Source organism: Bos indicus, chromosome 14, assembly GCF_029378745.1.
Source record: "Bos indicus isolate NIAB-ARS_2022 breed Sahiwal x Tharparkar chromosome 14, NIAB-ARS_B.indTharparkar_mat_pri_1.0, whole genome shotgun sequence".
NCBI lineage: Eukaryota > Metazoa > Chordata > Mammalia > Artiodactyla > Bovidae > Bos > Bos indicus.
Window position 1 is genome coordinate 3116286 of NC_091773.1, and position 25789 is coordinate 3142074.

At 48.4% G+C, this 25789-nt stretch overlaps 1 protein-coding gene across 20 annotated transcripts in view; it reads left to right on the plus strand.

Annotated features, from left to right (window-relative positions):
• Window positions 1-25789, plus strand: part of PTK2 (protein tyrosine kinase 2) — a 192948-nt gene that overhangs the window by 147968 nt on the left and 19191 nt on the right. For 13 of the 20 annotated variants that reach the window (XM_070802389.1, XM_070802371.1, XM_070802375.1 and 10 more), the window contains 8 exons: window positions 262-362; window positions 2945-3060; window positions 3846-3946; window positions 5355-5444; window positions 7835-8039; window positions 21171-21282; window positions 23963-24049; window positions 25441-25578. In XM_070802389.1, coding sequence (XP_070658490.1) covers window positions 262-362; window positions 2945-3060; window positions 3846-3946; window positions 5355-5444; window positions 7835-8039; window positions 21171-21282; window positions 23963-24049; window positions 25441-25578 — 950 coding nt within the window. Of the gene's footprint in view, window positions 1-261; window positions 363-452; window positions 475-2944; window positions 3061-3845; window positions 3947-5354; window positions 5445-7834; window positions 8040-18286; window positions 19413-20733; window positions 21008-21170; window positions 21283-23962; window positions 24050-25440; window positions 25579-25789 lie in introns of those variants that run through there. The other 7 variants (XM_070802383.1, XM_070802385.1, XM_070802384.1 and 4 more) reach the window with 5 other exon arrangements.

Sequence of the window (25789 nt, forward strand, 5' to 3'; positions counted from 1 at the left end):
TTTACCATGAAGGGTATTTCTTAGAAAATGAATCACACATTCCAGCTCGGTCAGCTTTCCAGAGGAAAACCTGGAAAGTTAGCCTCAGGTCAGATTTGTCCCTGGAAAAGAAGAGGAGGTTTTCTGAGCCAGTGAAAAGCATTGAGTCCTAACCACTGGACCCCCAGCGAACTCCCGTTAGCCCCGAGTCTTAGCTGAACTCGTCTTCAGGAAACTGAAAGATCTTCAAAAGAATGACGGTGGACACCTGTTTCTCCCCAGTAACGATGCGTCAGTTTGACCACCCTCACATTGTGAAGCTGATCGGAGTCATCACAGAGAACCCGGTCTGGATCATCATGGAGCTGTGCACACTCGGAGAGGTACCCGCCCCCCACCTGCTGCGCCTGCACCTGCAAGGGAGTGCATGACATACACTCTCACAGTATATAAGAGTGTCTGTGTGTGTGCGTATACTAGTGCACACTCGGAGAGGTACCCGCCCCCATCTGCCGCGCCTGCACCTGCAGGAAAGTGGGTGACGTACACTCTCACAGTATACACAGGAGAGTGTATGTGTGCGTATACGTAGTATAGTAGTATGGTGTAATAGTGTAGTTGCTCAGTCGTGTCCGACTCTTTGTGACCCTGTGGACTATAGCCCACCAGGCTCCTGTGTCCATGGGATTCTCTAGGCAAGAATACTGGAGTAGATTGCCATTTCCTTCTCCAGGGGATCTTCCCGACCCAGGGGTCGAACCCAGGTCTCCCACATCACAGGCAGATGCTTTACCCTCTGAGCCACCAGGGAAGCCAAGGGTCTCCCCTGGTGGCTCAGACAGTAAAGCGTATGCCTTCGATGCGGGAGACCCGGCTTCGATTCCTGGGTCGGGAAGATCCCCTGGAGAAGGAAATGGCAATCCAGCACTCTTGCCTGGAAAATCCTATGGATGGAGGAGCCTGATAGGCTACAGACCATGGGGTCACAAAGAGTCAGACATGACTGAACGACTTCATTTTCACTTTCACTATAGTAGTATAGTATCCTCATTAAGTTCCCAAGTAGTCCCCTAGCTCAGTGCAGGCAGCAGGGTCTTCCCACCCCAAAGCTTTGTCAGGACAGGAAGCAGCAGGTGACCAAGAGGTTCTCTTTATTCCCTCTCTCTTGCTGTTGCCTAAAGAACACACCCACTGATTTGAGTGTGAAAAAAACAATGTTAGTGGAGTTTGGGTAAATGAGTGCTGAATTTAGGTAAATCAGAACTATTGCTTCATCTTTGGGGGAATTCACTTTGCAGTGTCTTTCAGACCAACTAACGTGAGTCCCGGTTTCTTAAAACGTAGCAGAGCGTGAGCAGATGTCCTTATTTGACTTCCTCCAGGATGCAGACGCTCCTTGGTGTGTCACCACCCCCTGGACGCGGGGCCCCACCCAGGCCACTGAGTCACAGATGGGCGGGCCGGCTGGGCCCCGCCCTCTGTCCGTCTCCAGGCTGCTCCCTGGGCCCTGCTTGGGGTAAACCTTCCAGATGTCTGCACGTGACGTTGGTGCTGAAATCTACTAGTTTAACCGTCTAACACATTGTGCACATTACTTGTTTCTGGAAGGACACCAGGCAGTTTTGCTTTTAGTGAGAATCGGGGTTTTAGTTTCCGGGAATCAGAGATGGCCTGGGCCCGTCGTCCTCTCACGATGGTGTCGGCCCTGCCTTCTGGGAACAGGGCGCTGCTGGTGGCCCCCCTGATCTCCTCCCCAGCTCTGATGACAGCTCTCTGAGGCTCTAAGAAGAAACTGTGGCTAACATTAGATGGTCTAAAAGACACTGCAAAGTGAAGTCCCCCAAAGGTGAAACAGTGGTTCTGATTTACCTAAATTCAGCATTCATTTACCCAAACCTCTCTAACATTGCTTCTTTCACTCTCAAATCACTGGGCATGTTCTTTAGGCAACAGCAAGAGAGGGGAAAAAAATAACCACTTGGTCACCTGCCACTTCCAGTCCTGACAAAGCTTTCTGGTGAAGGAAATATCTTAAGGCCTCTAGGATTTCTCTTCTTCCTTTCCTACACCTTTCCAAATAAAATGGAGTGTTTACATAGTAAATTGTTTTGTTCACATTATTTTTCTGCTTTTGTTTTTGGAGAATTTGCTAATTCTTCTGGCTTAGATCATTAGTAATGCTAGAAGGAAATGGCAACCCACTCCAGTATTCTTGCCTGGAAAATCCCATGGACGGAGGAACCTGGTTGGCTACTGTCCATGGGGTCGCAAAGAGTCAGACACGACTGAGCGACTTCACTTCACTTCACTTTAGGTGTAGGGAGATTGTGTAGGATTGGAGTTCATCTCCCTTCTTTGCTATATTAGCATTTAGCCGAATTAGTCCTGTTGGTCATAGTATGGACCCGTAAGCCTAGTGCTTAAACACCTGTAAACACGTAACCATTTTACCCTTCTTCATCCAAGATTCCCTGGCGGCGAAGGGGGGACTTCTTGCCTCCCCTTTGTCCTCATACCCTTGTGCTCAGGTCGGCCTGGGGCGTGGGGTGTTCTGGGGAGGTGGGCTGACCGTGGTTGTGGAGGAGGCTTGTTTTGTAACTAGATTTTTTTTTTGTTCTCCGGCTCTCATTATCTGGTGGTATTTTATACCACAGCTTTATTCATTCCCTGGAACCATCTTTCTGTATTTTTCCAGAAATGTGTCTGTAATCATGAGGACTCTAATTTTTGCAATTGGATCTCAAATGAAGAATAATTAGGCATGATTTCTGAGATGATGTGTCTCTTTCATTATGCCTGTTTTTTTGGGTTTTTTTTCTTTTCTTTTAGGATAGAATTGAAGGCATTCTCATAAAAACGCATTTGGACCTTTCCAGATCATTGTTGAATGTAGCTCTTCTGCTGTTGATTTTTAGTCTCTGACACTAATTATTTTTCTTGTTCCTTTTGGTCATTGTTGAAAAAGCTGCGGTCGTTTCTGCAAGTAAGGAAATACAGTTTGGATCTAGCGTCTTTGATCCTATATGCCTATCAGCTTAGTACAGCCCTTGCGTATCTGGAGAGTAAAAGATTTGTACACAGGTGAGACCAGTCATGAAGCTGGTGAGCTGCCTCTGAGTGGGGGGGTGGGCGGAAGGAGGTTCTTACGGTGCCTGAGACCCTTTGCCCCTCTTGACTCCTACACAGACGGCGCTGAAAGTCCTGCTGTGTAGTGCCATGGCATGGGACTCATGGAGTTGAGGGGTTTTCCTCACATGGAGTTGGAAGCACATGACTGGTTCCTTCCACAAATACTGTTGACAGCCTCTATGTGGCACTGTGGACCTAAAACATATTGTCATGGAACTTTCTAGGACACCATAGCGTCATAAGTAACATCTGTTGGCTTTGTGCAGAATTTCTATTCTTAATCTGGGTCTCTCATTTGAGTACAAGTGAAAGCCCTTACAGTTCATTTGCCTAGTATTTTTTGTTGGAAGTGTTCTGAAGATCATTTTAATTGTATTTAATGAGATTTGTTAGTAACAGTAGGGTTACACACCCTGCCCTGTACTGTCCATCAGTTATTGCAGTGGGCAGTGTGATTGTATGAAAAGTAGTAAGTGGTTTCATTATTTGAGAGTTTTCTTTGCCATTATTCAGGATACTAATCACCATATTATTGAGTGAGTAAATATCTGCCAAAAGGAATATATTTGAAGTAAAACAATAAAAGCATCTCTCTTTTTCAATGTATAATAAAGTTCCTGTTTGTATTATATATAAGCTGTCTTTCAGAGTACCTATGTGTCTTTATATAACATAGATCAATTTGTGGGGTTTTCCTCTCGTATTAAAATTTATTGTTCCACATTCTTCCTTATCAGGGACATTGCTGCTCGGAACGTTCTGGTGTCCTCAAATGATTGCGTAAAATTAGGAGACTTTGGATTATCCCGATATATGGAAGATAGTACTTACTATAAAGGTAAGAAACCAGAGCGACAAGTAGGAAGTATGTTCAGTGATTTTTAGCTCTTAAAAAAAGTACCTTTTAATGTGCTCGGCTGAGCTTTGACGTAGGTGTGTAGTCAGGTCCGTGGAGCAACGACAGCCTTTTCGGTGAAGGCGCTAGAGCAATTGGTCATCCCTGGGCAAGAAACGGCCCGCAACCTACACTCACTCTCCATTAACTCAGACCCATCATAGACTAGTTACAAGACCTAAGACTGTGAGACTTTTAGGAAGAAAAATAGAGGCAAATATTTTGAATCTAGGGCCAGGCGAAGAGTCCCTGGATTTGACACCAAAAACATGCATAAAAGGGAAAAAATAATAACTTGTTCCTCATCAGAAGTTAAAACCTTTTGTTCTGCAAAAGACCTGGGCAGATGGATGGAAAGACCACCAGTTACAGAGTGGGAGGAGATGTTTGCTAACCACATCCCCAACAAAAGACTGTTACCTGGGCTACAGAAAGAACGCTCAAAACTCACAGGTGAAAAGGGAAAGAACACAGGTAGAAAAGGGGCAAAAGATATGAAGAGAGATTCCTCCGCAGGCTATTCAGGTGGCACAGGGCACGTTACCCCTGGGGAAGTGCAGAGTGAGCCACTGGGGGTGTTGGGCACACCTGTTGGGGCGGCCATGGTCATAGTAGTGGTAACATGGAATGCTGGCAGACATGGAGAAGGCAAGGCGAGTTACTTGTGAATTGTTTGTGAGGGTGTTAAATGTCAAATGATACACCCACTCTGGAAAAGAGTTTTGCAGATTCTTAAAAAACTGAACATGCACTCTCATTTGACCTAGAAAGAGACACCCAGCCATCTCACCCAGAGAAAGGAAAGCCCACATTTACACAAAACTGGTGTTTGTTCATTGCAGCTTTATCTCTAGTTGCTGACAGCTGGGATCAACTCAGATGTCCAGCCCCCGACCTTCTGCCTGGTAGACACAGCTCGCCACCTCCCAGCGGAGGGGTGGGCACCCTGGCTCAGTGAACACAGTTCCTCCCAGCCTTCCTACAGAGCTCCAATCTACTGACTCTAGAGACTTCCATCCTTTAGTTTTTGAGCTGAAATTTAGCTGATGTGATTTTTTTCTTTAATTTTGCCAATCTCAGAATCAGATTGACTTGGTTCTTCAAGTTATTATTAATTTTCATATTCTTAGTACTTGAGCTAAGGTTTGGACTGTTAAGTCTGTTGGCTGTGAGCTCTTGGCTGCATCCTGCCCTGCTCCCCGCCTCCCCACATCACCCAAGTGACTAGCATTGAAAGGAAGGGAAAAGTGGTTCTCCCAAAGACCCCATAGTGGAAATCTCAGGTGGCTCTAACTGTGAGGTCCCTAAGCAGATAACAGGGAGGTTTTACTTTCTCAAATTAATCTTCCAGCTTCCAAAGGAAAATTGCCTATTAAATGGATGGCTCCTGAGTCAATCAATTTTCGACGTTTTACCTCAGCTAGTGACGTGTGGATGTTTGGTGAGTATTTGAGAACTTCTGTGGTTAAAATTACAGTTCGTATGTTCTACGGAATAAACTTCGCGCTGTCTGGTCAGAGTCGGAAGTTGGTCTGCCCTTCCCTGCCCGACCCCCACCATCACACACCGTCCTCACCCATCTAGCGCGGACCTCTTCCTCCCTCATGGGGTAAGCTCTTTGCTCCCTTCCCTCCTCTCTGCAGCCTTCTGTGTGGCGTTACTTTTACGTGAGTGATGTAAACGGTTGACCTGCCCGTCGGGTGACGTGATGGCCCCCAAATCCAGTGTGTCTGAGACTGACTGCCTTTCACCTCTCTCTGGAGTCTGACCTCCTTCCCAGCTTGTCTCAAGGCTTGAAAGCTTGTCTTTCGCGTCCTGTAGCGCTGCTGCTCCGATGTCCCCCCTGCCAGCCCCAGTGGTCCCTGCCGCCCCCCTCCTGCCCTCTGTGTCCCTGCAGAGCCCCCAGGCATGCGTGCGTGTGGCTGACGTTCATCCTGCAGCACTTCTTCCCTTTTCCCAGCCGCATTTTTAAATGACTCACCTTTTTGGTGTGGATGATGCTCCGTCTCCGCCCTACTTTCCAGACACCTCATCCTGACATCCTTTCCTCCCATTGAAACTGGTTCTGACCTTCAGGGTCACCTGACTGTCCCCTTTCCACGTGTGCGGCAGGTGTGCCACCCCGACGTGGGCTCCCTTTCTCCGCTCTCCCTGCGCCTCCTCTCTCAGTCACAACACTCCCGCGTCGATCCTGTGCGTGGTCCTCTGTGCGTATTTCCTCTGCTGGATTTCGGACAGCTTCCCAGGAGATGGTCTGTTAAGTTTATGCACCTTCTTTTTCCTGTAAATAAAAACGACTTTATGTTTCTCAAGTATGTGTTCTCATTTTTTTCTTCTGCTTCCTTGCTGTTGCCTTTCAACAACCATTTAGTGCCTTAACCCATATTAGGTGAAAGAAGGAATTCAGTCAGACAGGAGACGGTGCCCTGAGATTGGAGAAGGGGCTGCAGTCCAGTTGGCTTCAGATCCTAAGACCTCACTGTCTGCTCTGCGACCCATGGAGCAGGTTGCTTAACGTCTCAAGGGAATTCCTCATGTCGGGGCCTGAGATGCCTATTTGTTTTTTGTTTTTCTTCACATTTCTGGAACTAGGATTTGTGATGCATCAGTGGCACCTCACAGTTGGTGTCACTCGGGGTGTTTATGTGGTTACTCGCATGCACGTGTGTAGACTTGGTTTTGTTCATATCAGTGCTACTTTCTTACCTGAATGAGTTTAAAAGAGCTCTTTGGTAAGAGTAAAATAATTCTAAGAGGTAACAAAGGATCACATTATAATTTAGTTGGCAGCATATTCCCTCCTTTTCTGGTAATATAATAATGCATCTTAAAATCCATAGCATCTTAGATTTCATAAACAACGGTTTTTAAAACGATGTACGGTGTGAGGATTAAGGATGATGTAAATTTCAAAGAAGGGTTCCAGACACGCATTGAAGTCTCAAGAAATGATACCCGGTGTTGCCATTAGCAGTGATGCTGTCATAATCACTGGTGGGAAAAACAGAAGGAAGGCAGTTGTTTTGAGGGGGGTGGTCATACACTGTTCAAAATCCTTGGCTTTTGGCTAATTTCAGATCTAATTCACATTGACGTGAAGTTGTGCCTTCCTGTCTGAGGCACACACCAGCTTAGGTGCTGAAGATGCCGAAAGACAGTCACAGCCCCTCTGCCCCTGCCCTGGCAACAGGTGTACAGGCCACGCTTGTGGTGGGGCAGACGGGAGTTTCCAGGGTCGGGGGTGGCGGGCAGGGCGAGGAACTCACAAAGGCACCTGCAAGAGGAGAGCTGTGATGAAGATGATGAGCAGTGTTGAATCTAGAGAGTTCAGCACCAGCAGAAGCTCCAAGGGGCGTGTTCTCAGGCACATCTGCCTGGCCAGTGCGCCAAGTGATGGGGCCTTGAGAGGAATCTGAGAGTCTGAACGCGTTAAGACTTGAACTGTAGGGTTTTCTCTGTCAGGCCTCGGGTCAGCTGCTGTGGTTGTGAGCAGGTTGGACTAAAGTGGAGGGAAATCTAAAATGCATTCAGCCTCTTTAAATTGGTTCACTGAGGTATGCTGTGAAATACCACTGTAGCTGGGGGGCGGTGTGTCTTCTAGTGTAGATTTTTTTAGAGAGATAAACCTCTTACAAACCTCTTTTTTTTCTTGATAATACTGTTTCATCATTCCCATCCTACTAAACTAACATTCCCGTTTCTGTTTGATAGCAGAGCTAACTGAACGCTGCTTTACTTGGCCCGTGTGCCAGCTCTGAAGTCACTCCTGAAACATGGGAACTGCCCTCCTCCTGCTAAGTTCACGGCTGTGTTTTTGCTCCTGCCCCACAGGTGTGTGTATGTGGGAAATCCTGATGCATGGCGTGAAGCCCTTTCAAGGCGTGAAGAACAATGACGTGATCGGGCGCATCGAGAACGGGGAGAGACTGCCCATGCCTCCCAACTGCCCTCCCACTCTCTACAGCCTCATGACCAAGTGCTGGGCGTACGACCCCAGCCGGCGGCCCCGCTTCACTGAGCTCAAGGCTCAGCTCAGGTAGGAGTGGGGTAGGGGGCCGGGCTGGGGCAGGGGTAGGGGCAGGCCTTGGCCGCCTCTCCCTGGCAGATCCTCTTCTCAGTACATCTTGGGCAAGCATGATTACGTTACTGATTTGTGTTTATTTACACCTCGTTAGTCTTAAGCACGTGTCTTAGAGTCTTTCTAAAGTTGAGAAGGTGATCAGATCTCCTTGGCCTGACTGCTCAGCACCGCTCCTGGGTCCTTCCTGACCTGGTCCCCGCTCAGCTCTTCATCTCTCTGCACACACTCTGCTTTCCGCTCTAGCCGCACCCCGCCCCTGACCGCCTGGACCTCCCGCATTGTTCTCTGCCTTTCTTTCCACCCCCCTGCACCCCCATGGCCCCTGGGGTGCCCCTCTTCAATCTTCACAGCCCAGCTCAGGTGTCGCCTCCCTAATCCCACCCACCCCCAAAAGAGACAGGCCCACCCGTGTGGTGTCCTCTCAGAGCTTGTGTTATCTACCGTAGCTCAGACGCCCACCTTGCCCGCTCCGGGGCTGCCTCCTGCGGCCCCTGCTCTGTGCCAGGTGCCGCTAGACCCAAGCCTACAGCAGCCCCGTCCCCGGGGGGAGCACACGGCGCTCCTCAGTGTGCTGAGTGTCCAGAGGGGCTGTGCAGAGCTGACCGTCCACTGGGCGGCCTTTGTGCAGCTTACGCATTCCTGTAGCCCCGAGGCAGAGCTTAGGACCAGTACCTCATCCGTGCTCAGGAAGCAGTTGTTGAATTAAGTCTAGATTGAGGCTTAATACTTGAGTCAGCAGGACACTTTAATATAACACATAAGCCAGCCAGCCAGTACCATGGGTTAATGTGCCAAATCACCTGCCTCCTATTTGGGGTACTCCCTGATCTTAGGTAAGTTTCTTTATTTGCTGTATTTCAGTCTTTTTTCATAAAACTCACTGAATGTCAGGGTGCAGAATCCCGGGCAGCTCCTGTAGCCTGCCCTTACCACCAGGGCTTGAACCCTCCAGCCTGGCTCAGTACAGGCGGCTCAACACAGAAAATGATTCCAGGAGGGAGCAGCAGGGCCTGGGTGCGAGGTGGAAGCCAGTTGTCCAGTCGGCAGCTGTTGTGCTGTGTCTCCTCGTTCTAGGCTAGGCTCTGTGGGTCCAGAGGGAGCGTGCACAGTCCTGACCCCGGATCTTGAAGTCCGGCGGAGGCGGGGGCCGATGTCCTTGGCCACACCGTGACTCCCGCGACGCCCACCACCCACCCACCTCCGTCCTGCTGCAGGGCCTCTCTGTGATGGCCCCTCAGGTCTCTTGAGACAGCTTTCTCCAGGCTGAAAGTCTCCATACGGTTCAGCTATATGCACTGCCAGTGTTGGGGCCCACTTTGAAACATGCTGTATTTCATGATTTGCTCCTACATGTGTTTGGTTCCTTGTTGACCTTTTCTCAGAGTTTGACAGTTTCTGTCCCTGAACCTCTCCACTTTGATGCTGGACTCCGCGGCGCATCCTTCCCCGTCATTCAGGGTATCGACCAACTTCTCCTCATCCCCTGAGCCCCTTCTGGGTTCATTGTCTTAACCCCCTGTGGCTTTGCTCCCAGCTGCATCTGCCGTTGGCTTCTGTTCTACCTTTTCTCACTGGCCCCAGGCCTGGGCTCCCCGCTGCAGGGCACTGTGTATCCTGGAGCACAGCTGCTGTGGCTTCTCCTGCCTGGCTCTTGCCCATGCCTTCTGTGGGTCATGGTGGGGCCTTTGTCTCCACCAGCATCGGGAAGCCATCAGTAATTCCCTGCCTGCCTGCGCACACCAGCTGACCAGCTAGGGAATCCTCACCTCCGTGTCTACAGACCTACTCCCCTCGCCCCGCACGCCTCACCCGTCAGTCTTACCCGAGCTCCCTGCTTAGGACAGCTTTCAGTGGGTTCCTGCCACCCCGTCAGGTAGAGGCTTCCAGAGTAGCAGTTGGGGCTCCTCGAGTCTCAGCCGGTGCCCTCCTGCCCTTTCTCACACCGGGGCCACGCTAACCCACGTCTCCGCCTGGAAGGCACCTGCCCGCACCTGCCGAGATGGGCACTGGCATCCTCCTCGGCCTCCTCCCTGCTCTGCCCGCAGGCTGCCCGGAGTTCTGGCTGCTTCTGGCCATGCTCGCCCTGCGCAGCCCCAGGCGGCCGTGGCCCGGTCCAGCCAGCTGCCCCAACACTGGGCACCACGTGGCTGGGCCAGTGCTGGTCACTGGGCAGGAGGACCAGACACTTTTCCTGCCCTCGAGGAGCTCACAGTCTAGTACGTCTCATCCCCTACTAGACTGAAGCTCCTTGAGGACAGGGATCGTCATACTCACCTTGGTGTCGCCCAACCCCCAGGCCAGGCTCTGGGACCCAGTGAGGACCACACAGCCGCCGAGCCCATGCTCGGCACACAGCAGTGCTGACGTGGCCGGAGGATGGCATGAAGGTGGGGTAGCTCCCCAGAGCGTCCCGGGTGAGGGTTGAGGGCGAAGCGCAAGTATTTTATACGCACACACATGCACGTGTATAAAAACATCAGGTCCCAGTTTATAGATGTTTTCTTGTGAACAGGTAGCACAGGTCCTTGAGTATTAGTTTATCCTGTTTGTTTTGTATTAGTCAGAAATGAAACTTAACTTGTATTTGAAACATGTGGAATATGGCTACCAAATAAGCCAAATAAAATACGACTTTCTAACATAATAGCTTGCCTGGATAGCTATATGTAACAATGAATCACAAAAAAATAGAATCTTGGTGACTTTTCTGAAAGTTTTATTATGTGCAAGATTCAGAGAAAATAATAAATTTTGGGTAATGCTTATCCCAGGTCACTTAAAAATGTTCCCCAATCCCATTCTCCTTGTCTGCCGTAAGAGAAACACTGCAGACAGTCTCGGGTTCTCAGGGGCTCCTCTCCTCTGGGAAAGGACTGCTGCTTGTTTTCACTGTGTCCTAAGTTAAGAACAGTGGCTCTCAGAGACTCTTGTTGGCAGAGGGGACCTACTGGGATGGCTCAGCTCTGACCAAAAGGCTGGTCTTCCTCCTGTCCTGGGTCCTTGTTCGTAAATGTGCCTCACTGAGGAGAATGAGATCCAACTCTCAGCAGCCTGTTGGCAAGTGTAAGAAATCCCTCAGTAGGACATTTCTCATAGTGTATGCCCTAGCACTCCGCACTGTGTTCCTGACAAGTTATAAGAGTGCACTGAGTATTCTTTGAGTGAAGGAATCATTTAGTCCCTTGCTGGTTCAGTTCATCATGTGGCGGATGCTGTGCCGAGGAGACCACATAAACCTCGGGTGTATTTTCCCCTTTGGAGGTTATGTTCAAAGTTAGCATAGTGAGCAGTGCTCTGTGTGACTTAAGACATCTGTGCTTCCTTATAGGAAGAGATTGTCAGCTTTATCGCAGGAAAGCATTTAACGCGTGGCTTCTTAATCCCTTTTCGACAAATGAATGCAATAAATAAAGTTATCCATTTAAATTTTGTACCTTAATTTTTGTTATTTAAAAAATTTTTTGTTGACATGCAAAGATGCGAACTTAGAGACATGCCAAGAAGTAAACTTATTGAATTTTCATAAATTGGGCATAGTAACCAGAACAAGAAAACAGCACTGCCTGCACCCCAGAAACCCACTAGAGACCTCTTTCCAATTAGCGCCCCCTCCGAGGGTAACCGCTCACCATCGATTGGTTCTGCCTGTTTTGAGCTTTACGTAAATGCTGTCATTCAGTGTGTACTTCTTTGTTTATGACTTATTTTTGCACAAGACTTAGTTTGAGATCACTGTGTTATTTAGCTGGTTGTACCTCATTCTCGTTGCTGTATGTGCACCAATTATGACTACCGTAGTTTCTCTCTTCTACTACTTTGCATCTTGGAGCTTTGAGACACAGACAGCATCAAGACTGCTGCTGTGTGGACATAGCAGACGTGTCTTTGGGGAGCACATATGCACAAGTGCCTGGTGGGTGCATGTTCACGCATCTGCGTGCGTGCAGGCTGTAGCTTTATGTACCGACAGCGCCTGTTTTTCTAAGTGGATGCGCCTGTGCAGCATCCCCAGCAGTGATAAAACCTCCTGTTGCTCCAGCCGTGGTTTCTTTGAACCTTTGGGAATTGATCCTTGTTTCTAAGCATGTCACTTTCACGTGTGAAGGGTAGGTTAAACAAACAAATATAAGTGGTATGTAAACAATTTACCTGATCTTTTCGATCCTAAAGAACACTGCCCTAGTAAGTGTCTGCCGGGAAGGCTCCCCAGTCCCTGGGCGCTTCAGGAAGCCCGGTAAACCGACACTGTGTTCACTGGGAGCAGGTCTCCATCCTCTGCAGTCACCTGTAGAAATCACAGCGTTGAAAACCAGTGTGGACTGAGTGCCATCAACTCTCACACAGTACTTCAGCTGAACCCTCATGGTCCTTGGAGGTGTGGATGATGTTGTCATCATCAGTTTACAAGTGGGGAAATGGAAACAGGCCAGGTGGCTGACTGACCGCGGGTCACGACCTGGGATTCAAGGCAAGTCCACCTGAGTCTGGGGCACAGGCTGTCAACTGTCACGCTCTGCACTTTGATCTGAGATCCAGCTAAAGTCAGTAAGCTCCCTGGCTATGATTATGACTGGTGGGCAAACTCTTAACACTGTTTAGTTTAAAAGGAAAAAGAAGAAAGAAAAACACTGTTACACGGAATGCCTGCAGCTGGTTTTCTTAAATTTGCTTGAGTGTCAGAGAAAGTCCCGCAGAACAAAGGCAGCGTCTCTGGCTTAGGCACAGGGGCCCCCCCCAAGGACTTTGAAGGGTGGCATAGTTCCCATGGGCCATCACTGTTGTGCTGTTGCGTCTTGCGTGTGCTGCGCTTGGCTGCTGTGGCCCTCTGTGGTCCCCGAGTCCGTGGGAGCAGTGCTGTCAGTTTCCGTGAGGGTGAGTCTCCGGGGGCCCTGTGGCAGCTGGAGGCAGCCGCCCGGTGTGCGTCAGCCGGGGCCTGCACTTGCCTGCTGGGTCCTCATCCCGTGTCCGCAACACATAGCCTTGTCTTCAGCTTGGGTCTGGGGCAGTGCTGGCTGTTGTGTGTTTGTTGCTATAACTTGATATTGTCGTGTTTGCTTCTTAACTTTATTATACAAAACTGGCCTTCGAGAAATCTGTTTGACCTGGAGGAGGGCATGGCAACCCACTCCAGTATTCTTGCCTAGAGAATCCCCATAGACAGAGGAGCCTGGGGGGCTACAGTCCATGGGGTCACAAAGAGTTGGACACAACTGAAGCGACAGCACACATGCATGACCTTGGGCGAGTGACTTAGACTCCCTGGAAGAGTGGAATCAGGAGTCCTACTATACTCCAGAACTAAAGAAAGTCATCTAAAATGCATTTAGTTTTCATACTTGTGGTGGGCACACATACTTGGTAAGTAATAGTAAAAACAAAGCTTCATCTGAACATCCACAGGGGACCTGAAAGTCTTGGGCACAGAAAATGATCAGTTGCTGTTTTAAAAAACATAATTATTCACATTTAAAAGTGGTAGCTATTGTTGTCCAGATACCAAAATGCAAGGCACATCTTTTTGACATTTTGTAGATGTCTTATGGACGTCTTCTACAGGCGTAATTTTTTTTTAAATCCTTTCTGATTCTTCATTTATCCTAAAATGTGAACTCTAGATTAAAAACTCTAGGTTTGACTAATAACATGAGATTACTTGTGCTTCTTCAGTGTATTTTTCAGGTGGTTTTGTATCTGCTCCCAAAATTCCTCTCAAAGGTGGTGTCTGAATTCCCCCTTAGTCATCATACCAGCGTCTTCCTTCTCGTTGCCATCTTGCTGGTCTTGATCTTATCTAGAAGAGTAGCCTGTTTTTCAATTATTCCTGTATTTACAGTGTAAAGTGTCTGGGGCCTTAGCCTTCCCAGTAATAAAAAATAAATAGTAAATATAAACTTAATAGGAACTTAATGTACAATTTAAACTGTTTTCCATGAAAAATTAATCATACCTGTTCCTTCCCTGTGGGGACCCCATACCCTGATGTTCAGACCTTTACAGGTGTGGCTTTGCTTTACCTTCAGCTCCGCAGCTTGGTTTTGCATGAAGTAAACAAATTTCTGGTGAGATTTGAACTTAAATTTCATAAAAGTTAACCCTTTGTGTTTACGTGGCTTCACAGACCATTTACCTTGCTGATCTCACAATAATTCTCAAGGATGAGATACCGTTGCCCTTTTCACTCAGGGCTCAAAATACCCTGTGACTTGCCTGGATCATGCAGCCAACACAGGATGGTGCAAGACCCAAGCCCTCTTCTCCCCAGCCCAGGACCAGTGTCCTGGTCTCTACCCTGGGGTGGCCCCTCCCCACTAGGGGGGTCGCTGGCTGCCCCGCCCCTGCACTCCTCCTCACTCTGTTGGCTTCCCCGCCTGGTCTTGTTTGTAAGAGAACTTCGGATGAAGCTCCCCGCGCAGCTGGAATCCACACGTTTACCCGTTACTATCCGAAGGCCGCCCCTGGTGCCCACAGCGAAATCCTCACACTCTCGGGGCAGCTGCCGTCACCCCTCCCTTCACCCCTGTTTCTGGCACAGTTCTCTTCTCTCTGTTCCTAATTCCCTTTCCCCGAATGCCGTCTTCAGGGTTCTCCCTGAAAACCTGGAGAAGGGATGGAGCAGACATGGACATATGCCCTCCTGTCTGGACAGTGGAGGACCAGTGGCTGCAGGTTAAGGGGGCAGGCAGGTGAGGTGGGTGCAGGGGCTCTGGGACCAGTGGGAGCAGCGCTGGCTCCTTGTGGGTCCCGGGTCCCCGGGCACCTCACCTAGACTGGAGGACGCAGCAGCCCCTGGGGCACCCAGTCCATTCTCGGTGAAGGGGGCTGGTGCTGCAAAGCCACGGGCTTACCTTCTGCAACTCTTCCTCTTGTTTAACGCCCCCCCCTCCCAAACTTGCAATTTAGAAATACCATTTGTGTCAGACTTTAGTGATTGCTCTAAGTATTACACTGTACATCTTTAACTTTTCACCATCTTGTTGTTCAGTCACTCAGTTCAGCTCAGTCGCTCAGTCATGTCCGACTCTGTGACCCCGTGGACTGCAGCACGCCAGGTTTCCCTGGCCTTTGCCGTCTCCTGGAGCTTGCTCAAACTCTTGTCCGTTGGTTGGTGATGCTGTCTACTTAGACTTAATCTTTGTATTTCACTTGAAATTACCGCTTCAATTCTTTCTGCTCTGGATGTCATATATATTCATATTTGTTAGTAATCTCATAAGATTCCACTTTGTGTTTTAAATAGCATTTCAAGGAAAGTAAGGGGGAAATCGAGTGAAGAGGAACTAAAAAGCCTTTTGATGAAAGTGAAAGAGGAGACTGAAAAAGTTGGCTCAAAGAAATGAATTCAGAAAACGAATATCATGGCATCTGGTCCCATCACTTCATGGGAAATAGATGGGGAAACAGTGGAAACAGTGTCAGACTTTATTTTTTGGGGCTCCAAAATCACTGCAGACAGTGACTGCAGCCATGAAATTAAAAGACGCTTACTCCTTGGAAGGAAAGTTATGACCAACCTAGATAGCATATTCAAAAGCAGAGACATTGCCAACAAAGGTCCATCTAGTCAAGGCTATGGTTTTTCCAGTAGTCATGTATGGATGTGAGAGTTGGACTGTGAAGAAAGCTGAGCACTGAGGAATTGATGCTTTTGAACTGTGGTATTGATGCTTTTGAACTGTGGTGTTGGAGAAGACTCTTGAGAATCCCTTGGACTGCAAGGAGATCCAACCAGTCCATCCTAAAGGAGATCAGTCCTGGGTGTTCACTGGAAGGACTGATGCTAAAGCTGAAACTCCAATACTTTGGCCACCTCATGCGAAGAGTTGATTCACTGTGGGCAGGAGGAGAAGGGGATGACAGAGGATGAGATGGCTGGATGGCATCACCGACTCAATGGACGTGAGTTTGAGTGAACTCTGGGAGTTGGTGATGGACAGGAAGGCCTGGCGTGCTGCAATTCATGGGGTCGCAAAGAATCAGACACGACTGAGTAACTGAACTGAACTGAAGGGGGAAATCTTATATTTAACTCCAAACAGTGCTCTTTGTTCTTCCCTAAAGACCTTTCTTGAATTATCTATCAAAGAACTTCTTTAGCATTTCTTGTGGTATGAACCTGTTGGTTAATTTGGAGTGGTGGTTTTTTTTTTAATCTGAAAATGAATTGAGGTTCATTTCACTGTATACAGAACTCTGAACCGATGGCATTTTTCCTTTTTTTTTTTTCCTTTCACCACCTTAAAGCTTTCTTTCACTATCTTCCAAGGAAAAGTCACTGGTCTTTCAAATTATTCTTCAACTTATGTCATGTGTCATTTTTTTTCTGGCTGCTTCCGTGATCTGCTCTTTATTTTTGGTTTTCACCAGTTTATAACTAGGATGTGCTTGGGTGTGGTTTATTCACTGTATTTGGGCTTCACTGAACCTCTTGAGTCTGTAAATGTGTCATTTCTTCAGCTGTTTTTTTCTGTTCCATTTTCTCTCTACTTTTAAAACTCTGATTCTGTGTATGTTAAATCTTTTGATAGCGTCCTTCAACAGAGTCCAGAGACTCTGTTCTTTCTCTCTTTTCCCCCAGTCTTTCTCTAAGTCCCTCAGACCGGATAAATTTTGTTGATATATTTATCCTTAGTCTCCCTGACTCTCCTCTCATCTCCATCCTACTGATCATCCGGTCCCATGGAGATTTTATTTCAGATATTCTGGTTTTCGTTATGAAATTCTCATTTGACTCTTTTTTATAGTTTCTATTTCTCTGTTGACATTTCCTATCTTTTCATTAACTATGAACGAATTTTCCTATATGTCCTTGAAAATAACAGCTCTTTGAAGTCCTTGCTTGCTAATTCCAATTTCTGAGTCACCATTGGAGTCAGCTTCCTTTAGATTTCTTTTCCTGTTGGACTGGGTTACATTTTAGTGTGTGTTTGTGTATCACGTGGTTTTAGATTATGCCCTGGACTTGTGGCTGATAAGTTGTGGCAACTCCGGATTCAGTGTCATTCCTCTGAAGACCAGTTGGTTGGTTGACTTAGCAGGCAGCTAACTAGGCAGGTCTCAATTGCAAGCTCTCTCCGTTCTGTGAGCTCCAGTCTCAGTTCCGCTGAGTTCAGTCTCAGCTGGGCCGCCTGGAGCCTGCCCTATATGTGCATGGTACAAGGGTCAGCAAGTGATTCAGGCAGAATTTATACTCAGAATTTGAAGTACCCCCTCCCTGGCTGTCTTCTTCCTGGCATTTCCCCCCTCATTTTCCACCAGCTGTGGTGACCCAAACTCAGTCCTCTGGTTCTTCAAACCACTAGGATGGCTGCCGGTTCTTTGGCCAGCGGCCATCATCATGGGCCTCACCCGGTGCCATTCTTTCCTCCTAGCGTCCCTCCCCCCAGACCTGACTGCTCAGTGCTGTCTCAGGTCCTAGGTGTTGTCTAGGTTCTCTCTTCTGACCTAGTCTCTGCAAGAGGAGGGGTCACGTAGGAGCTTCTCCAACTTGCCCAAAATACCAGAGAGGTTACCATTTTAAAGTAAGATTTCTAGTAGAAATAACTTTTAAAAATTTTGAGACGTGTGACACAGTAGCCAAGCAGAAGTGCATAACTTCCTGAAGTTTGAGACACATAGTAAGTAGAGCGAAATGCCCATTTTGTGTTCGTGAAACGAGATGCTGGGTCTGCTGTGTGTGTTTATAAGAGAAGGAGAGGAGAACCCCGTGCTGCAGAGGTTACTGTGGCTGCAGAGACACCATCCCACAATCCCAGCCTCGTCTCAGGCCTCCAGACTTGTTTTCTGCAAAGATCCCTAGGCGGGGGTGGGGGGAGTGCTTGTTGAAAGGTCAATTCCATTCCTTTGTGGTGAGGCAGTGTTGGGTAATTATAAGAGATCATGTTTCAAAACTGGTATTCCCATGAACTTGCTAAAACAAGCCATTTCCCTCTTGGCTTTTTTTTTTTTCCCCTTCGGTTTCTTGGTGCTCTTTCTCTGGGTATTTTCCAGATTAGCCTAAGTAGCTATGAATCCAGACTGATTTTCTATCCAAAGCAAATTTTGTGATGTCATCATAAAATCATTATGTTTAGGTGATCAAAGTGCAATCTTTTTTTTTTTTTTAAGTTATTTAAGCATAGAAGAAATGTGGTTTCAAAGGAAAGAATAGCAGTGTAATCGCTATCAGGAAGAACACTGTAGAAATGAAATAGATTGAAAAAAAAAAAAAAAAAACAAGGCATGTAAAGATACAGAACTAGATAGCATTTACTGAAATGCCCTACTGGCTTCCTTCCCCTGCTTTCTCTCTCCATCCTAACAGTGAATGGGATGGGCAGCGTCGTTGTTCTTTATGTGAGGACACAAGTTGAGATGCCCTGGCTGCCTGTGGTTACCCAGCTCCCAGCTCTGTCCCTTCTGCTGGGATGGTGGGAGCAGCTGGTCCCCCCTCAGGACCGGTCACCCTGTCCACTCGAAAGCTCGCGCTGGAGATTTGCTTTAGTATCTCCACTTCGTGGTGGGAACGAAGTAGCTGTCAGACCTCTTTCTTGCTCTCCATGAAAATACCTTAGACGTGAAGTCACATCCTGGGAAAGCGCTCCACGGCAGCTTGCGGAGCCTGGGAGGCCAGGCTCGCAGGGGTGCTGCCCGGAGTCAGAGCGTGCTTTCACATGTTCACGTCCTTTTACTCTGAGCCGGCGACTGGTTTGACTTTTTTTCCTAAAGTGAGGAAAGTAAAAACAAAACTCACGTTAAATAGTTTTTTCCCTCTCTTCCCAATTCTCTTCCTAGATAAGGCTCGTGGATAAAACGAAGAATGATTATCACATGCTCTAATGTTTGTTAAATGAGAAGTCTTACTATCTTCTATTGCTTTATCTCTCGGCGGGTTTGAGACTTAGAAACCACCGTCCCAGGAAGAACCATGTGGGCTCCTTGCCAGTTCACATTAGGCAGCTAAAAGCTCTCAAATGGAATGTATTGCTACTAAAAATATTTGTAGTTTGGGAAAATATGTTTAAATTTGACCTCCTTGACACTGTGCGCATTCCAGTTTTTTTGCTCTGGGTTCCGCAGCGACTGTAAAGAGAAAAGCTCAGAAATGTCTTCATGGGCACTCTTACTCCATCTATGGAAGAGTCTTTCCCTTGTAAAACCAGATTCTTTATGAGTTATTTATATTCTGAGCTGCTCTAAGCAACAAATTACTTCTTCTCAGAAACACTTTGACATGTTATCTTGGTTACGAGGCCACCTGGTCACCCTGCGTTCCTGTCCAGTGTAGCGGGTGGTGAAGGATTGAGAAGGAGGACTCAGAAGGGAGTCAGTGGGTCAGAGAAGAGGGGCACCGTGAGTGTGGGTGCAAGGGTCGGGGCGGGGGGGCCCGAGGGGTCTCCCGACGGCAAGGGCCTCCCACGACCCATTTGGAGGTGTTTGTGGGGGGGCAGTCACCTTCAGGTCACGGTGACCCAGTCCAGAAGACAGACGTAGAGTGCCTTCATGGGGCTGTTTGAAGTAGAGTTCCCATTGCCTTTAAAAATATGTCACACTTGGCCTTCTCACAGCTTGCCTTATTTTAACAATTTGAGGAAGTTAGAAATAAGGACAGTTTGGTTTGCTTTTGTTTTTTGCTTGATTTTTTTGTTTTGATTTTTGGGACTTTTCAGCTGTTTAAAACTACAGAAATTTTGGGAATTCTGATTTGGAGTCTGTTACTTATTTTGAGGGTCAAGTGATTGAGAGCAGGGTGCTCGTGATCGGAGGGGGCACTCTCTCATGCCGGTGGACGCCTGCTCCCGTTGGCCTGCCCGTGTCCCCTGTGGGGCGTGGGCCTGAGGCGCACCGTCTTCCTCGATGGCCCACGCGCACACTCGGCCCATGCTGGCTTCAGTGCCCACCATCCCGTCGTCACTGCAACGGTGTGATCCAGGGTCTGTGCTCATTCTGGGCGCGTGGGAAAGGGGAGTTCTCAGTGCAGCAGGGGCCACAGCCTCTCAGACAGGCATACACGGCGCATTTTGACCCGTGAATCGTGGGATCTTAGCCAGGTCCCCACGGTCTTGGCTCTCGGGCACAGCGGCCTCGAGGGTGCCACCGGTCCTGCCCTGTCGTTTAAAAGTTTAGTGTTGTTTTCTCAGCCACGATCGTCTACATGGAGTGGGAAGGAAACCGAAATCATATTTTGAAGAGGGGATGAGCTCTTCTGACTAAATTTCGCTTTTCTCTAAGTGCTGATGTGGTCATTGAGGAAAACATTCCCTTCCCTTTAAAAAAAAAAACCTCCCATGTGTAGTGAGGGCTTGCTGACTCAGGGCGGTCGGGAGATGGATTGTGCATCTTCTCCTGCTGTAGCTGCGTGAGAAGCAGCCTGCCCTCACCTCGGGCAGGGCAGCCAGAGCCTCTTCTGCAAACAGGCGAGCGATTCCCAGATTAGAAGGGGAGGCTCTGGGGCAGCTGACTTCACCTTCTCACGGACGCCTCCCTGGGAGGCTGGGGCTGAAGCAGCCTCCATATGCAGCTGCAGGGTGGCTGGTGGGGGCCGCTGTCTGCGCCCGGAGGACCGAGGTCCCTGCCGCCCGGGGCCGGGGTGGTGGGGTGGGGGTGGGGGGCCGGCGCCTGGGCTCCGAGCCCTGAGCTGCCTGGCGGGTGAGCAGCCGCGAGACCCTGTGCTGAGCTGCGTGTGCAAAGGCAGAAGGAATTTCAGAAGAGTTTCCTTTCTTCCTGACGAGACGAAGTGCTGGTTAAAGTGAAAGCTGGCAGGAAGGTCGTCCGGGCCGTTTGGGGCGTGTCTCCTACAGCGCTGATGTGGTGCCTCCGTGGGGCTTGCCCGGGGAAGCAGTCCCGCTGAAGGGAGCTGGACGTCTAGACCGTCCATCCTGGCTCCGCTCTGGTTTTTCAGCTTCTCCCTTCCCAGCCAGCTGTCCTTCCTTACCTGGGCTGTGGCTGTAAGCGGACCTGCCCTTTGCATCCAGGCTTCTCTGGAGTCCTTCTGGGAAGCTGGAAACCCGATCCTCTCTCCCTTTCTCATTGGGGCTCCTGGCGGCAGGGCGGGTCCTGAGTGTTCAGCTCCTGGCAGCAGCTCCCTCACACCCTGTGTTGTCTCCCCAGCACAATCCTGGAGGAAGAGAAGGTCCAGCAAGAAGAGCGCATGAGGATGGAGTCCAGAAGGCAGGTCACCGCATCCTGGGACTCTGGAGGGTCCGACGAAGCGCCACCCAAGGTAGCGAGGCCCCCACCCCACCTTGGCATTCCTCCTGCTGACTCTTGAGGGTTTGGTGTAGGCAGCTGCGTGCTATCTGTGGAGAAAACCAAACAGCAGGTTATTCTAAGAGTCAGCACTGCAACTTTGGTTTCTTATTTGCTTCTCTGAGTACCACCCTCCTGTGCACTCATTTTCCTAATCTGTGCTGCAGCCTCCAGCTGTTTGAAGCCACGGATGATTGGATTAGATGTGACCTCCCAGCTCCCTGACCACCCGCCCCCCGCCCTCATCGTCAGGCTGAAGTGAGCATGCCTGGCTCAGGGGTTTCTCTTTGCAGAAGTTGGGGACCTAAGCCGTAAATGCTTTGCAGTTTGCTTTGTTTTGAGAGGAGTCTGCTTCCACCTGACCTTGTCCCTTGGGGTTTGGTTTTCTTCTGCTGAGAACCTGGAGCACATTTTCTGCCCTTTTCTCGCCTGTGGCCAGCAGCTGGGTTGTCTGTGGAGCAGGCAGCGCGTTGCATCCGCTTGTTGAGGTCGGTCAGCAGCATCCCGGCCCTGTCCTCCATCCTCCCGGCCTGCAGCCGGTGACCAGGCCTTCGCGCTGCACAGCCATGCTGGGGCTGGGAGGCCCTCGATCGTTCCCCTCAGGTCAGGATTTTTTGTCCTCCTTTTGCCGTGGACAGAATGGTGTTTTCACACACCAGCTTGTTTGCAGAGAATAATACAGCTCAGATCATTTTCTGGACAGTATACATAAAAGGCTTTTTTGCAGTTAATGGCGAACTGCTATTTGACATTTGATGAGCTAAAAATATATTAAAAGAACTCTGACAGTTCATTCCCTTTTTGAAAAGTGTTCAGAAATCTGTTTTAACACAATGTGCTAGTAAATATTGTACCTATTTTTTTTCTTGGTCATTGTTTTAAACTGTGTAACAGGAAATATTATTACACATTTACAGTGAATGCAGGTTATTGACCAAGTTCTTCAGAACTTTAGAGGTGAAGGGTTCTGTAGTCTGGCTTCCTCCACCAATGGGAGAACTGAGGCCCAGGGAAGGAGGGCCACATGCTTTATTCTGAGGGGTCCCTCTGAGGCAGTTAGTGACGAGACCAGAAAATTTCTGTCTCTCCTCATTTAGCAACAACAGGTACCCACCAGAAAGCTATAAACCCCAGCTCCTGCGGCCTCCACAGGCCTCCTGCATGTATAGAGGTTTGCCTGTTTTCTCAGCCACAGCTGTGGAATGGTTCGGCACTGGAGAGCCTCGGAGTTCATTTCTCAGGCCCGGAAATCAAGTGGATCTACTCACAAGTGGCTCAGATGACCGAGCAGGTTCCCTGCTTGTTCCCGGCCTCACTCTCTTCATCTGTGAAGTGGGGGTACTAGTGTTCCCTGCCTCTTAGGGGTGTCGTGACGACCAGATGAGATTGTGTGTTCTCAGCACGTGTTTTGGTTCCAGAAGTGTGAGGAACTCTGTGTGGATGGTGATGAGCACAAACAATACAGCAGTCCCCGAAAACTCACAGAATTGAAGAACCTTTTCCACCTAAACGTGATTTTGTATCTCAATCTCTGTGATTTTTAATAATTTTCACGTGACTTGAGTTTTGAAAGCTCGGCTAGTAAATAAGTTCTTGGGCAGAGGTGGAGGCAGTTTGGCTTCCTTGTATTACAGAATAAAGGTGAAGCCAGCTTAAAATTTTAAATAGCCTCACATTTCTTTCTTTAGGACATTTTCAAAGTGTATATTTTGAGGCTCTTTTCTGTAATCAGAAATTGTTCTAGCCTTTAACACGGGTCAGCAGACTGCCCCACTGCCTGTTTGCTGTTGATGAAAATTTATTCTGTTGTGTGGACTTACCCCTTCCCTTGTGTTTGTTCATGACTAGGTCCCCCTACACAGTGAACCTAAGTGGTCCAGTTACTGTGTGGCTCAAAAAGATTAAAAAACTACTCTATGGGAATTCCCTGGCAATCCAGTGGTTAGGACCTGGCGTGTTCAATCCCTGGTCAGAGAACTAAGATCCCACAAGCTTTCTTCCATTCATGAGTTGTCTTTTCACTTTTTTAACCTCGTTATTTATAATGCGAAAGTTCTTAATTCTGACCAAGTTCAATTTATCTTTTTTTCATTTGTTGACTAGCTTTTGGTGTCCATTGCCTAACCCGGGGTCACAAAGGGCTTCCCTTGTGGCTCAGTTGGTAAAGAATCCACCTGCAACACAGGAGACCTGCGTTCAGTCCCTGGGTTGGGAAGATCCCCTGGAGAAGGGAAAGGCTACTCACTCCAGTATTCTGGCCTGGAGAATTCCATGGACTATTTAGTCCATGGGGTCACAAAGCCTCGTGATTAGCGACTTTCACTTTAGGGTCACAAAGATTTACTCCTGAGCCGCCTTTTTTGAAGAGTTTTATCGTTTTAGCTCTTAGGTTTAGAGATATGATCCATTAGAATGAATTTCTGTGTATGTTGTGTAGACAGGATCCAGCTTCATTTTCACATGTGGTATCCTGATGTCCAGCATTATTTGTTGAGAAGACTGTTACCCCCAATGAAATGTCTTCACACCCTATATCATTCTTTCCAACTAAGCTCTTATATAAAATTGTTCTTTTCTGTTCTTTTTAACAAAAGGCAGATTCACCAAAACAATCAGAACACTGTTCATATGATGCTCTGTTGGTCTGTCCACAGCCCAGCAGACCTGGTTACCCCAGTCCGAGGTCCAGTGAAGGATTCTACCCCAGCCCGCAGCACACGGTGCAGACCAATCACTACCAGGTATGCGCCCACGCCAGGTGCCAGCTGCGTTCTTTCGTTCTTCACATTCAGAGTGGGGAGTACGCTATACACGCTGATGTTGATAGGTTGACATGTATATCTTTGTCATCAAACAGATGAACAATTCTCTGCCAAGCGCCAGGTTTCCTCACCTTGATAAGAACAGTGATAAGGCATTTCCCGCAGGCCTTTTTGCCTTGATCCTTTGCCATTTGATCCTTTCACGTGGTTAGGAGTTATATAGAAAAACTGCCTTAGATGGTTTGAAATCTCTTTGTTGTGAAAATTCCTAAAAGTTCTCTGGCAGTATTTTTTGATTAAAATATTCAAATAAACTGTGAGAGCTGTCTATATAAGTTATTTAAAAGTTTACTGAGTGTCATCAGTATGGAATTTTGATATAAATCAGCACCTAGAGATCTTCACTGAAGGATGTATTGATGTTTGGAAATGCAGACTTGACTGCACTTTATCTCATTAAAAAGTTGCTGACAGTCCTGCCATCCAGAAGCAGCCTGATGAGTTAGGGAAGCAAAAGGAGAGAGATTCCTTTCTCTCTCCTTCTTTTGACTGAGCGAGAACCGTACAGAGAAACGCCTCCTATTTCCTTCTGCCTTGCCGTTTTTCTCCACATCCAACTAAACACTCTTTCTCTGCCTGCGCCATCACTGTCAGCCTGTGCAGCCGTGTCTCTCCCACCACCTGCCCTGGTTCATGAGAGGACAGGCCTGCGGGGGTCTTGTTTCTTCTTCGCTGGGGGCGTCACGGTGAGCTGGGCAGGAAGGGGCCTATAGAGCGACAGCTTAGCCGTGTTTCTGGCCTCCTGTTGCTTCTGCATCCGAGGATGGTCTGCGCTCAGCATTGTAAGAAGTGTGCAAAGTAGAGAATGTGTGCTTTCCTAGTGTACATTTGCACTGGCTGTCTAAGCTAACAGATGACCTTTCTTGAGGCTATAGTTGAGAGTCCATTTCCTTGCTTTACTGGCTTTTAGAGGTACCTGCACTTCTGACTCATGACCCCCCTTCTTCCATCATCCAAACCCCAGTATCTCCCTGACCATTCTTCAGTAGTCACACCCCCTTTTCTTTTCCCTTCTGCTTCCCACTTGCATTTTAGGGACCTTATGATCTCCTTGGGTCCACTGGGGTAGTCCAGAGCAACCTCCCCGTCCCAGGAGTCCTGACTTATAATCACGTCTGTGCGATCCCTTTGCCGAGTAAGGTGTTGACAGGTCCCAGGGATCAGGCCTTGGACATCAGGCCTCTGGGGAGCCGTTTCTCCGCTGCCACACTGTCCTCTGCAGTCTTGGTTACTTCCTGTCACCTGGAAGCCGGACCATGCAGAAGCCACACTGTGTCAGAGCGTGACCTAGCCGCTTCGCTCATCCGCAGGTCTCTGGCTACCCTGGCCCACATGGAGTCACAGCCATGGCTGGCAGCATCTACCCAGGTCAGGCATCTCTCTTGGACCAAACAGATTCGTGGAATCACAGACCACAGGAGATATCCATGTGGCAGCCCAGCGTGGAGGTAAATTGGACGTCCTTGGGCTTTGCCTTGTTAATTGATGAGGCTGTACCCAAGGCACCTTTCATTCTGAATCCTAAGATTTCTCGGTTTAGATGATTCTAAGATCAGATGTTCTCTGGGTCTGTGAATCTTTTTAACTAAAAAATAAAGAGATGCTACCATCATTAGTCCATTCATTTGAAAAAACAGAGCCCTACATGAGGCCAGTGGA